Source organism: Schistocerca americana, chromosome 7, assembly GCF_021461395.2.
Source record: "Schistocerca americana isolate TAMUIC-IGC-003095 chromosome 7, iqSchAmer2.1, whole genome shotgun sequence".
NCBI classification, from domain to species: domain Eukaryota; kingdom Metazoa; phylum Arthropoda; class Insecta; order Orthoptera; family Acrididae; genus Schistocerca; species Schistocerca americana.
In genome coordinates, this window is record NC_060125.1 from 373617743 (window position 1) to 373630623 (window position 12881).

The 12881-nt window shown below is 45.6% G+C and overlaps 1 protein-coding gene across 1 annotated transcript in view; it reads right to left on the bottom strand.

Annotated features, from left to right (window-relative positions):
* LOC124622472 (lipase 3-like) overlaps window positions 1–12881 on the bottom strand; it is a 72450-nt gene that overhangs the window by 46113 nt on the left and 13456 nt on the right. Inside the window, exons 2-4 of the mRNA XM_047148180.1 lie at window positions 10006–10201; window positions 5701–5815; window positions 762–1008 (exon numbers count right to left, since the gene is read on the bottom strand). Coding sequence (XP_047004136.1) covers window positions 762–1008; window positions 5701–5815; window positions 10006–10201 — 558 coding nt within the window. The remainder of the gene's footprint in view (window positions 1–761; window positions 1009–5700; window positions 5816–10005; window positions 10202–12881) is intronic.

A 12881-nucleotide genomic window follows, 5' to 3' on the forward strand; every position in this document is an offset into this window, starting at 1 on the left:
AGAAGAACCTGTATTCGAAGAAGACTGTGCGATTGTTCTGCTGTCATCATCGCATGTCTCGTGTAGAGATGATAAGAATAAGATGAGAGAGACTGGGTCACTTACGGAGGCAGGAAGACAGTAATCATTCCCTCGCTCAATATGTGAACGGAACAGGACAAAAAATCGATAATGTTGGTTTGAAGTCCCCTCCATCACTCACTTTACAATGACACAGTGGCATGAGGAGTGTACATGTAAGTGTAAAAGCCCCAGCCTGAAATCAGTTCAAATGGTTCAAATGGCTCTGAGCACTATGGCACTTAATTTCTGAGGTCATCAGTCCCCTAGAACTTAGAACTACTTAAACCTAACTAACCTAAGAACATCACACACATCCATGCCCGAAGCAGTATTCGAACCTGCGACCGTAGCGGTCGCGCGGTTCCAGACTGTAGCCTGAACTCAGTGCAAGATCTTTGGGACGATATAGATTGGCAGCTAAAAGCCACAGTAGCTCCTCCAAAGATCAGGTATCGTCTTCCTTAAGAGTGATAAATAGTTGTCGAAGGAAACACTCTGATTTCAATGGTCATAGCTTAAATGGTCTGCCGCCCTCCTCCATCCATCCTCGGACATTAAACGCAGTAATATTAGCAGGTAAGGTCATGCACACTATTAGTTTCATGGTTGCCACATTAGATACACGAAACAGTGAGTGTCCGGGGTCTCTGGCTACATAGTGACTCGTAACAGCTGTATTCTTAGAAGAAAGAACTCACCGAAATCTGGTCGACGAACTGCGCCACAACTTGCAGCAGAGGGCTGTCCAGGTTGTTCATATAGGCGACTGGCGCCAGACTGAACATGACGCGGATCTTGTCGTTGTACTCTGGACGCATGGAGGCCATCACGTAGAAGGAGGTGGTGCCTTGCGAGTGGCCGGCGTAGAATATGTCTGACTGACCCGTCTGGGCGAGGACGTGGTCGATCATCGCCGGCAGGTCGTAGTAGCCGATTTCGTGCCAGCTGTAAGAATACGTAACAGCACGATACAGAAAAAACACCGCGAAAAACTAATCTGACGAATTTGTACTTCTGAGCAGGTAAGGTGTTTGTAGAAACAGAAAGGCTTCTGCATGTAAGTGCAGGAAGATGACAAATACGAGGCTTGTTTTTTTAAGTAAGATCGGTTTTGTCGTAGACACTAGTAGTTCGCCCGCATACCGCAATGAGCGCATGCGTCGTGTCCCGACATGCCTCGGGAACAACCGCGCTCAGTTTCAGCTCTGTCGCTAACTTGTACAGTTCTGTTCTGTGCTTTCAAAATGTATAAGACTATCAACTCACCCGCCGCGTGTGAGGTTCGCTCAGTGATACGGTTTTTGTCATCAAGAAACCTGTCTGCTGCAGAAATTCATCGACAGATTTGCGAAGTGTACAGTGATACTGTTATGAGTGAAAGCAAAGTGCGTCAGTGGGCACGAGAATTCAAAGATGGCAGTGACAACGTCCATGATGAGGACTGCTACGGTGGCCCCTCTTTGATTACAGATGATTTGGTGGCTTCAGTTGAAGTGAGGATTCGTGAGAACAGGCGCTTCACAATAACAGGTCTCTCAAACGAATTTCCTGACGTGTCGAGATCAGTGCTTTACTACATTGTTTCTGAACATCTACAGGTTTAGGAAACTGTGCTCCAGTTGGGCCCTGAAACTCCTAACAGAGGACCACAAAAACCAAAGATTCGAGTGTGTGATGAAGTTCCTGATTCACAAAGAAGGTGACGGCTTCTTGAGTCAGATCGTAACTGGAGACGAAACAAGGGTTTCGCATATCACGCCCGAATCGAAGCAGCAGAGCATGGAATGGAGACACACGCACTCGCCTGTAAAGTTGGGGGCCAGACAGACTCTGTCCCAGCGCAAAGTCATGGCGTCGGTGTTTTGGGATAGGCATGGTGTTTTGTTGGTCGACTTCATGCAACGAGGAACCACTATCAATGTAGAAGCCTACTGCCAAACCCTGAGAAAGCTACGCAGAGCGATTCAAAACAAAAGACGCGGCATGCTGACAAAGGGAATTGTCCTTCTCCATGACAATGCAAGACCTCACACAGCATGTCAGACCCGCGATTTATTGGACAGTTTTGGCTGGGAAGTTTTAGACCACCCACCCTGCAGTACTGATCTTGCGCCGAGCGATTACCATCTGTTCCTCCACCTCAAGCAACACCTCAGTGGCAACCGTTACAATGATGAGTGAAGTATATACTTTCTGAAGCATATACTTTCTGAAAACAAAATTTACTTTTTTGAAATAACCTTTCGTTGTGTACTTATGTTCAAACAAACCTTACTTAAAAACCATGACTCGTATATACAAAGTAAGGCTGACACTGGCAGAAAAAAATGGGCGTACTTGTCGTATTCTTGTAAGTGTGAATGCAATCATCGCTAACAATCCTTTTGTGGGAAAGTTGTACCACGTCAGTCCGAAACGTTTTGAGACTGGATTATTACAAACGAGAGAAAAGTTAAGATCGTAGTTTTAATACTTAAGGTGTTGTAAACTGTCTCTCCTCATGTGAATACAACGCACAGAATGTTCACACAACCACGTGAAACTATGAGAAGAGTCCTTCTTTGGGATGTTGTTCAATTCGCGTGTCACATTCGCTCCTCCTTCGATCTGCGATTTGTCGTTTTGTGGTAGTTTGGTATTGACAGCACCCTGTCTCGTCATCTACGATGATGTTTCCAGAAAAAAACTGGCCACTTTTTTGTTGTAATCAAGCCGTGGTAGGCGCCCACGTGTCGTTGTTGATGTTCGGGAGTGAAGATGAATGAGACAAACTTTCCACACACACTTTTCTCTTCTTCGAGCTGTTCTGGGAATGTCTTGAACACTTAATATAGAGATGTTGCTCCATCGCAATTTGCGACTCAGCGTTGACAAACGGCTGCACGTCCACTACTTAACACTGTCTGTTCACGACTGATTAATTGAACGCACATCTGCTGTTTACAGTTGCTGGTTCAAGCTTCATTCGTAATTAGTCTGCTGACGTTGCCCATACGCCAGCAATAAAATCAGTCTCAGGACTTTCTGGTGGGATGGTAAAATAAATGTAAATGTCGTGTGACTAGGGCCTCCCGTCAGGACACGGTACACCTGGCGCAAGTAGTTCGACCTGATGCCGCTTCGGCGACTTGCGCGTCGATTGGGATCAAATGATGTTGAGTAGGACAACACAACACCCAGTCCCTGAGCGGAGAAATCTCCGACCCAGCCGGGAATCGAACCCAGGCCCTTAGGATTGACATTGCGTCGCGCTTACCACTCAGCTACCGGGGTCGGGCTGGTGGGATGGTGTACATCTCTTACAGTAAATTGTGGAGAAAAGTGAAGCTATGTATCAAGTAGTAATTGTAGTACACGGAATGTTCAGAAAGTAAGTGTACTACAGGTTTGTATTTTTTTTAGAAAGTTTTTATCTGAAAAAAATTAGAAGGTATTGTTGATACACTTGTTGACTATTTTTCTACATAATCACCATTCCATTGAGTTCACGTGGTGAGCCGTGGAACGAGTTTCTTTAAGTCCTCCTTGAAGAACTCGTCCGCCAACTCATTCTTCCACTTCAGGACCTCTTTCTGCACCTGCTCATCGGGTGAAAACTTAACTCTACTTATGTGTGTCTTCAGGGAGGTGCAAAGACGTTATCGGAAGGAGCAAAGTCAAGGGAAAGGGGGGGTTGGCTCAAAATAGGAATGAAAGCTTCATAATGTTATCACTAACCAAACCATGATGTATTATGCTTCTCTTGTAGCACCTGCCTCTGGAGCTTGGGCTCTTCATACCGCTACCACACTTACTAAATGAATCCATGACGAAACACGTTGTTATTCTTTGGATATTTTCTGTTCAGCAGTCCTACCCAATAAGGGTCCCAGACTGAGGAACACTATTGACATTCGAATTTTACACTAAATTTTTTGAAAAGGTTTCTTAGTTTGTATGAGATCTGGTCATTGAAATACATTAGACTTGTACTGTTTTTATCATTTGATGTTGCTTCTCTACAGAGTAAAGTAAGTTGTGCATTATTTCTGCGCTTGTGCTACACATATACAAGCATTGTTTCTCATCTCCTATTATAAAAACAAAAATATCTATATGACCATCATATTATATGTTATAATTCGGCAGTTTCGGAGAAACGTGATAATTACATATTATAAGGGCCGAAATCTGTCGTGTGACTTTAATAAAGTTCTAAAAAAAGCAATTGGAGTGGTTTTTAATTAACATTCGTTTATACTGAGAGTCGATTGCAAATCAACCCTTCAGAATCTTCTTGCATATTTTGACTACAATTTTACAGGCGTTGCGACTACTCTATATACAACAGCAACATCCGTGAGCAGCCTCATAGAGCTTCCAACGATATCCACAACGTCATTTACACATCCTGTGAACAATAACTGTCCTACATAACTCCCTTTTAATACCGCCGAAGCTACTTCTACGTTTGACGATGTCTCTCCATTAAAAACGACATGCTGCTTTCTGTTTGCTAGTAACTCGTCAACACGATTACGAAACTGGTCTGATGTTCCATATGCTCGTATTTTGTTCATTACAGAGGTATGTGGGCGAGCGTGAGCCTGTTGGAAAACACACCCTGGAATGCAGTTCACGAATGACAGTACAACAGGTTGAATCACCAGACTGATGTACAAATACACAGTCAAAGAGCACAGGATAACCACGAGAGAGCTTATTTGCTCAGCGTTTCGTAACACATTGTAAAAATATCTCAGAAATTATTTTGCATTTCAAGCATGGCAAGAAGTGACGTCACAAAACTCGTGCAACTCCATGTCCAAGTCAGCTCTAAGTCGTGCATCAGGACAGCTTAGATACTGCTATAGGACGCGCCTGAGCCACCAAGTTTACGACGCTGACAACGAAGCAAACAACTGTGTCGTAGCAGTTACCGAATGCTTTGTGTACTCAGGTATGCTCTGTGTTGTTCGTTACTTGTTGTTTTCTTTTCTTATTACGAACTGAGTGAAAAGACTAATTGGTGATTCTTATGAGCATGTCAGTTATGCTTTTGCGGAAACACAGAACATTGACGTAGGCTACCAGCCCAGAGGGAGATGGAGCTTGTCCCCCCCCCCCCACACACACAGCTACTGGACCCTTTGGACCGTCTCTCGTTTGTTTACACTATCCGCCCCGATAGCTGAGCGGTCAGCGTGACGGACTGCCATCCTACGGGCCCAGGTTCGATTCCCAGCTGGGTCGGGGATTTTCTCCGCTCAGGGACTGGGTGTTGTGTTGTCTTCATTATCATTTCATCCCCATCCGGCGCGCAGGTCGACCAATGTGGCGTCGAATGTAATAAGACCTGCACCAAGGCGGCCGGACCTGCCTCGTAAAGGGCCTCCTGGCCCATGACGCCAAACGCTCATTTCCATTTCCATTTGTTTACACTCGCAGCAGACCGTGGCTGTACCCTACTGTTTGGTGTGTGGTGGAGGTGTTGTGGACGTACATATGTGTACGAACAGAACAGCACAAGTGGAATGGCAACTGGAAAGTTGTATGTAATGCTTCAAGTGTAACACACATGTTTATTGCTGTACGAGTCCTACTCAGATGCTAGGTATGTAAGTAAGCAGAATGTTTGGCACGAGCTCTGCGCCTCACCTGAACTGCCAGAACTCGCTGCTGTTGGGGTCGAACGAGGTGTGGTTCCTGGAGTAGGTGTTCCCGCGGGCGTTGCCCAGCCACACGTCGTAGCCGGCGTCCGCAAGTACGTACGCTGTGGGGGCATAATACATGAACACTGTAACTGCGCGTAGAAAAGACTTCGATGATTCAGACAAATGTTCAAATGTGTGTGAAATCTTATGGGACTTAACTGCTAAGGTCATCAGTCCCTAAGCTTACACACTACTTAGCCTAAATTATCCTAAGGACAAACACAAACACCCATGCCCGAGGGAGGACTCGAACCTCCGCCGGGACCAGCCGTACGTCCATGACTGCAGCGCCTGAGACCACGCGGCTAATCCCGCGCGGCGATGATTCAGACATATACAGGCTTTGCTGGTGGTGACAGTAGTAGTTTCATAAAATTACGCTGGCTGTGTGTCATCAGCAGAACGACAAAAACAATGATGTAATAACAATAAAACGCTACGCATAAGATAGGAGTAAAATACCACAGAATGGTGTATCGTTATTTTTGTATGCCACACCGTTTTTTTTTAACTTCCAACATTTTGCCACTAAATAGAGTTGTGAATGTGTAAGAATGCACTCGTCTGACGAACGTAATCGGTCGAAATAAATCAAATAACATGCTACCTGTCAATCTGGGGTCGTGTTCAGACACTAGTCACTGCGCGCCTCCATCAGGCGATTCGCGCATTCGCGATTTATGTGCTTTTTCTTGGTCCTAAACTTTGTGGGCTACACTGAAAGGGGGAAGACGGCTTTGCCCAGCAGATGGACTGCTATGGAGAGCTGCTCTCTCTCACCCCAGCCCTGCCTTTCCTCCTCTTTGCTGTCTCTCTCTCTCTCTCTCTCTCTCTCTCTCTCTCTCTCTCTCTCTCCCTTACACAAAGCAGTTGCAGCACCAGTTCTTAATTCTCCTTAGTCCTGTCTAATTTTACCCTTATCTCATTTAGAGAAAAACAAGTTGTAAGTACTCCAGGCGTAATCGAAGAGGGAAACGAATTTCTGATTTACAATCTGTGCGCTGTTAATCTCTACTCATTTTTCTTTATAAATCACTTCATTATGAAAGATTCAGTCATAAAGCACTTTTATTTTACTCTCGAAATTCTACTGGTAAGGGTATTTAACTGGTGACATTTGACTACCATACGCAGATAAATTATTATCTACTGCTAAAATCTTAGTTAATGCCACAAGCAAATGCTGATTTTCTGTTCCATTAACTGACTGTGCACATTAGAAACTCTACTGTGAGAATAAGACAACGCTCGATATTAGTTACTTCAGATGTCTTAAATAAGTGCTATGTGGTTTCAGAGCATGACTTTCCAATCGATTCTATATAAAATTATGCTTTCTGCAATACCTTGATAAAATTCAAAACGTTTCTTGTCGACGTCTGATTCTCAACCCCTACTACAATACACATTAAAAAGTATTGCATCACCCCGGTTCCCAGAACTCCTGAAGGTAGACGTTGACTCTGGATATTGTATCACTGACACAGTCCCTTTGACTGTTCAGAGATGTCACTAGACCAGCCCAAAGATGTAAACAACCATGCATGAGCAGCGCCTGTTAGACTGAGAGGGTCCGACAGCTGATCAGTTCCAGTCATTCCACCAGAAAGGAGGTACACGGCTCGTGTTGTCTGTAGTTCAACCATGCCTAGATGATCAATACCGCGGTTCGATGGCGTCCGCATTGTTACATCGTGCCCGGAAAGCCTCTCAACAAGGGAAGTGTTCAGGCGTCTCCGAGTGCATCACAGCGGTATTGTTCGGACTGGGAGGCGATACAGAGAGACAGGAACAGTCGATGACATGCCTCGCTCAGGCCGCCTAAGCCCCTACTGCAGTGGATGACAGCAACCTACGGATTATGGCTCGGAGGAACCCTGAGAGCAACGCCACCATGTTCAATAATGCTTTTCGTGCAGCCGCAGGACGTCGTGTTACGACTCAAACTGTGAGTAATAGTGTGCATGATGCGCAACTTCACTCCCGACGTCCATGGCGAGGTCCATCTTTGCAACCACGACACCATGCAGCGCGGTACAAATGGGCCCAACAACATGCCGAATGGGCCGCTCAGAATTGGCGTCACCTTCTCTTCACCGATGAGTGTCGCATATGCCTTCAGCCAGACAACCGTCGGAGACGTGTTTGGAGGCAACCCGGTCAGGATGAACACCTTACACATAATGCCCAGCGAGTGCAGCAAGATGAAGGTTCCCTGCTGTTTTGGGGTGGCATTATGTGGGGCCGACGTACGCTGTTGGTGGTCACGGAAGGCGCCGTAACGGCTGTGCGATAAATGAATGCCATCCTCCAACCGATAGTGCAACCATATCGACAGCATATTGGCGAGGCATTCGTCTTCATGGACGACAAATCGCGCCCCCATCGTGCACATCTTGTGAATGACTTCCTTCAGGATAACGACTAGAGTGGTGAGCATGTTCTCCAGACACGAACCCTATCGAACATGACTGCGATATATTGAAAAGGACTGTTTATGGACGACTTGACCCACTAACCACTCTGAGGGATCTACGCTGAATCGCCGTTGAGGAGTGTCTTGATGAACTTGTGGATGGTATACCACGACGAATACAGGCATGCATCAAGGCAAGAGGGCGTGCTACTGGGTATTAGAGGAAGCGATGTGTACACCAGTCTGGACCACCACCTCTGAAGGTCTCGCTGTCTGGTGGTACAACATGCAATGTGTGGTTTTCATGAGCAATAAAAAGGGAGGAAATGATGTTTATGTTGATCTCTATTCCAATTTTCTGTACAGGTTCCAGAACTCTTGGGACCGAGGTGAGGCAAAACTTTTTTTGATGTGTGTATTTCCATCGATATGTCGATACTCCTTTCAACATATCGTGCGCTATAACGACATTCTTAAATATCGGATTACCGATATTTTTAAAAATATCAACAATCGTAGTGTATACCCGTGACTCATTAATCCAAATCTCTCGTTTCCAGTCATCGACCGTCCAGCTGCGTCGCTCTTTACGCCACCTCAAGCCTCGCTTAGTGTTGACGACAGAAATGTGTGGCTTCTGAAGAGGTGTTAGACTGTTGTACCCCAATCTTTTTAATTCTCTATGCACAGTCATTGTACTAGATGGACTGCTCGTAGCAGTTTTTTAACTCACGAATGATTCTTTCCGCTGATTTAATGCGCGATTTTACAGCCACCCTCCACAATATTCGGTTGTCCTTGGGAGTTAGTCTGTGAGGCCCGCCTGATCTTGGTTTAACTGTTCCTTCGCGGTTCCACTTCACAATCACAAGACTGTCGACTTGGGCAGCTTTAGGAGGGTGAATATGTGCCTGATGGGTTTGTTCCTCACGTGACAACCAATGACTAGTCCACATCCGATGTGACTGAGCTGCTCTGAACGACCCGTCCCACTGTTGTTGCTTCTCTGCTGACAACGCAATCTCCCCCCCCCCCCCTCTCCTTTGATACTGACAGGTTCGCCTCTCGTGACATCTGGGGGTCAATTCCGAATTAAATAGAGGTAGTTTTGGTCAGATAGTGAACTTGGGTAGGCCAGTTTGACGACTTCATGCCAAGGGATGAGCGGTTTATGCTACTTAGTGCATAATCTGGTAGTTATTTCAGGAAACAATAGTGTGACTGTAGACTAAAGGAAACAATTTTTTTTCTAATGTCCAGTACCCTTGTAAAGGTAACATATTTATGAGTAAATTTACTACTAGTACTACAACTTCTGCATTGCGTATTGTGTCAGGAGGTACCTCTGGGCAGAGAAAGAGCGACAGGGCATCGTGGAGTTTGTAGCTTCAACTCCAAAGTGTTATCGGCCGCTGGCGAAAACAGTAGATGTCGCACCACTGAGGCGTTGCCATAGAGACATTTACAAAATCGCGTTACATTATTGGTTGAAGACGGCGCGCGAAGCTCCCGTGCCGGGTCCACCGAAACTGTAATCGGTCACCTTACGCCGATCCAACTATAGCATGTTGCCAAGCTTTACAAAGTTGTGCTGCGTGCAACAATTGAAGTATGACGACATTACAGTCTGGAGGAGAGCATTTATCACCGTCCAGCTCTATTCATGGCGAGGCACCTGGACGTAGACAATTGAGTGTTAGTAGAGGGGAATGAGCAGAACGGCTCAAAGGTGGGCAGCCTCCAGACGTTACAAACACCGTACAACTGCCAATTGTGACAAATTGAAGGGTATTGTTGTCCTGTGAGTGCCTAAACACTGCAGGTGGAGCTTACCGAAAGCCTCGCCGGGCCCCATGACGACCCAATCTGCAGAGCTGGACAGCAGTCCGTGCATCACGAGGATGGGGAAGCCGGAGCCCCCACTCGCCTTGGGGCTGGACGGCACGCGGAACATGCGCAGGATGTAGCCGTCCCCCGTCGTCACGAAGTGCTCTTCCACCGGGTAGCCGTACTTCCTCAGGAGCTGCGCCTGTCAACACACACATCACACGCGCGTGCTCGTTATGACACCTCAAGTTACCGTCGCTGGATGTTCGTAATGACTCGGTTACGGTGTCCTGTGTTGTCTACCAGCCAGAGGACACAGTATTTTGTTCAAGGGATGTACGGTATACTGTGTCTGAAATGGGAGCTAGCTCATTTACAAGTTCTGTATACAGATTCTGTCAGACACTGGTTAATTGTTTAAGGATGCTCCTACAGCTAGTGGTTTCTCAGTTATCTGTATTACTAAGCGACCATCCCGGGATCGAAATTTGCAGGTTGCGTATCTAACGCCGTTCAGGGACAACGAAAATTGAATTTTCAGTATTTCATATAAATAGTGACCCAGTTTAAGCATTTTAAAAATGATTCAAATGGCTCTAAGCACTATGAGACTTAACATCTGAGGTTATCAGTCCCCTAGACTTAGAACTACTTAAATCTAACTAACCTAAGGACATCACACACATCCATGCCCGAGGCAGGACTCGAACCTGCGACCGTAGCAGCATCTTGGTTCCGAACTGAAGCGCCTAGAACGGCTCGGCCACAGCGGCCGGCAAACGTCTAAAATGCTGGCAATCTGCTCATTAGGTGCTATAATCTTATGTGAAAGGTTCAACAGGGCAAGACAACTGCTGCAGCTATAAAATGTGTGAAAGTCTTGCGGCAGTGTAACTCTACCCGTGCAAGTTCCCAGACTACCTTAATCCAATATTTGAGAATAAGAGCACGTAATGACTTCCAGCAAACTTAACACATAATCTCAAATCTTTGCGAATTTTTTTCTCGCTGACATTCCCACAAAATGATGAAACGAAAAAAGTTTCTCGCCTACTAGGTTTTCGCTCTTCATGCAGTAAACCTGCCGCATCAGGCATGATGTTTCAATTTATTACTTCTTTACTACTGACTGTATTCGCAACGCATTTTACAGCTGTTATTCACATGTACCAGTGAATGTACCTTCAAAATTAAAGTACCTCGTTCTTCGACACAGTTTAGGAAAAAAAAAGAAATGAGCGTATGGCAGCGGTGGCCGGGAGGCCCCAATCGGGGAAGTTCGGCCGCCAAGTGCAAGTCTTATTTCAGTCGACGCCACACTGGGCGACTTGGCGCCGGTGATGAGGCTGAAATAATAATGAGGGCAACACAGCACCCAGTCCCCGAGCGGAGAAAATCTCCAACCCGGCCGGGAATCGAACCTGGGCCCGCTTGTATGGGAGGTGAGCACGTTACCACCCAGCTAAGCAGGCGCACATAGTTTAGGAGATATTACGTCATAAACATTAAGATGCGTGAAACTGTGTACATGTCTTCAGACAAATACCCAGGCTATATTTTACCGATATTAGTTAATGAGAGCACTTAGCGACTTTCAACGAACTTTAAACATAATCTCAAGTCTTTTCTAAATTTTTACTCGCTTACGTGCTTAAGGTACAATATTTAACACAGTAACTCATGAGTAAAGTAATCAGAAGTGTGAAGCTGTTTTTACATGGAAGTTTGTCTCTCAATCGAGGGTTTGCTGGTTTATCACCCTGCAAAGAGGTAGCACAGAAAAATTACAAATATATCATTTTCCGACGAAGTCTCCATGACGTGTAATGCACGCATTACAGCGCTTCGAATGTCCACGGATACCTCGTAAGAAGAATTCTTTTGGTTGTGGGTGCAACTGCTTGCGCACCACGGTTTTCATTTCTCCATCGCTTCTGAAATGCTTGCTTCCCAGCCCTTCTTTCAGTCGCCCGAACACATGAAATTCACTTGCGGCGGGTTTTGGTGAGTAGGGTGGACACTCAGATTTCATTTCCCGCATTGTTGCTACGGTTGAAAGGGCAGTATGGAGGCGAGCAGCATCATATTGCAACACAGCAACAGAAGTCGTTTACACTCGACTGCACAGCGAAGGAGATTTCTTAGCAGATCTGAGTATGAAATGCCGATCACTGTTAATCACCTTTCTATGTAATGCTCCAAAATTACTTCTTTTGCCTTCAAAAAGAGAGAGCATGACTGCTCCCGCCGATTGTTGGGTGCGCAATTTTTTTCCCCTATTTTGTCGAAGACTTGTGGCGCCATCCCTTGTTTAATTCTTTCGTTAGAGGTAGTGCACTCAGATTTCATCTCTCCAGAAATCCGTTACCTTCCATCTGTAGACGATGCAAATGTTCCTCACAGGCATCGATGCAGCGATCTCTCAATTCATAACTCAACTAACGTGGCACTCATCTTGCGGACACATCATGGACAACATTGTTTGCTTAACTAACACTAATATCCTAAATAATTGCCATTTCGTTTAAAGTAATTCGCCTATTTTCCTTCACAGGCCAAAACACTGCGTGGTATGCATACCTGGACATGGATCATCTTTACGAAAGTTATTCCTCTTTTAAACTTTCTGCAGCACCCGCACATTTTCGGCAGGGCCACACGCGAATCACCCACTGTATTTTCATGCCGTGAAGTATTTTTACATTTTTAAGAGACTCACTCTTCAAGAAACGAATGACAGATCGTTGCTCCAACTTGGTGCAAGTCGACAATGAGGCTGCCATCTTGGCAATAACACAGCTTCCTTTTCTATGATGCAGCAACAGGCAGGCTGCCAACTGTTGCTCATTTGTCGAAACACAATGATGATTCCAACCAATTGC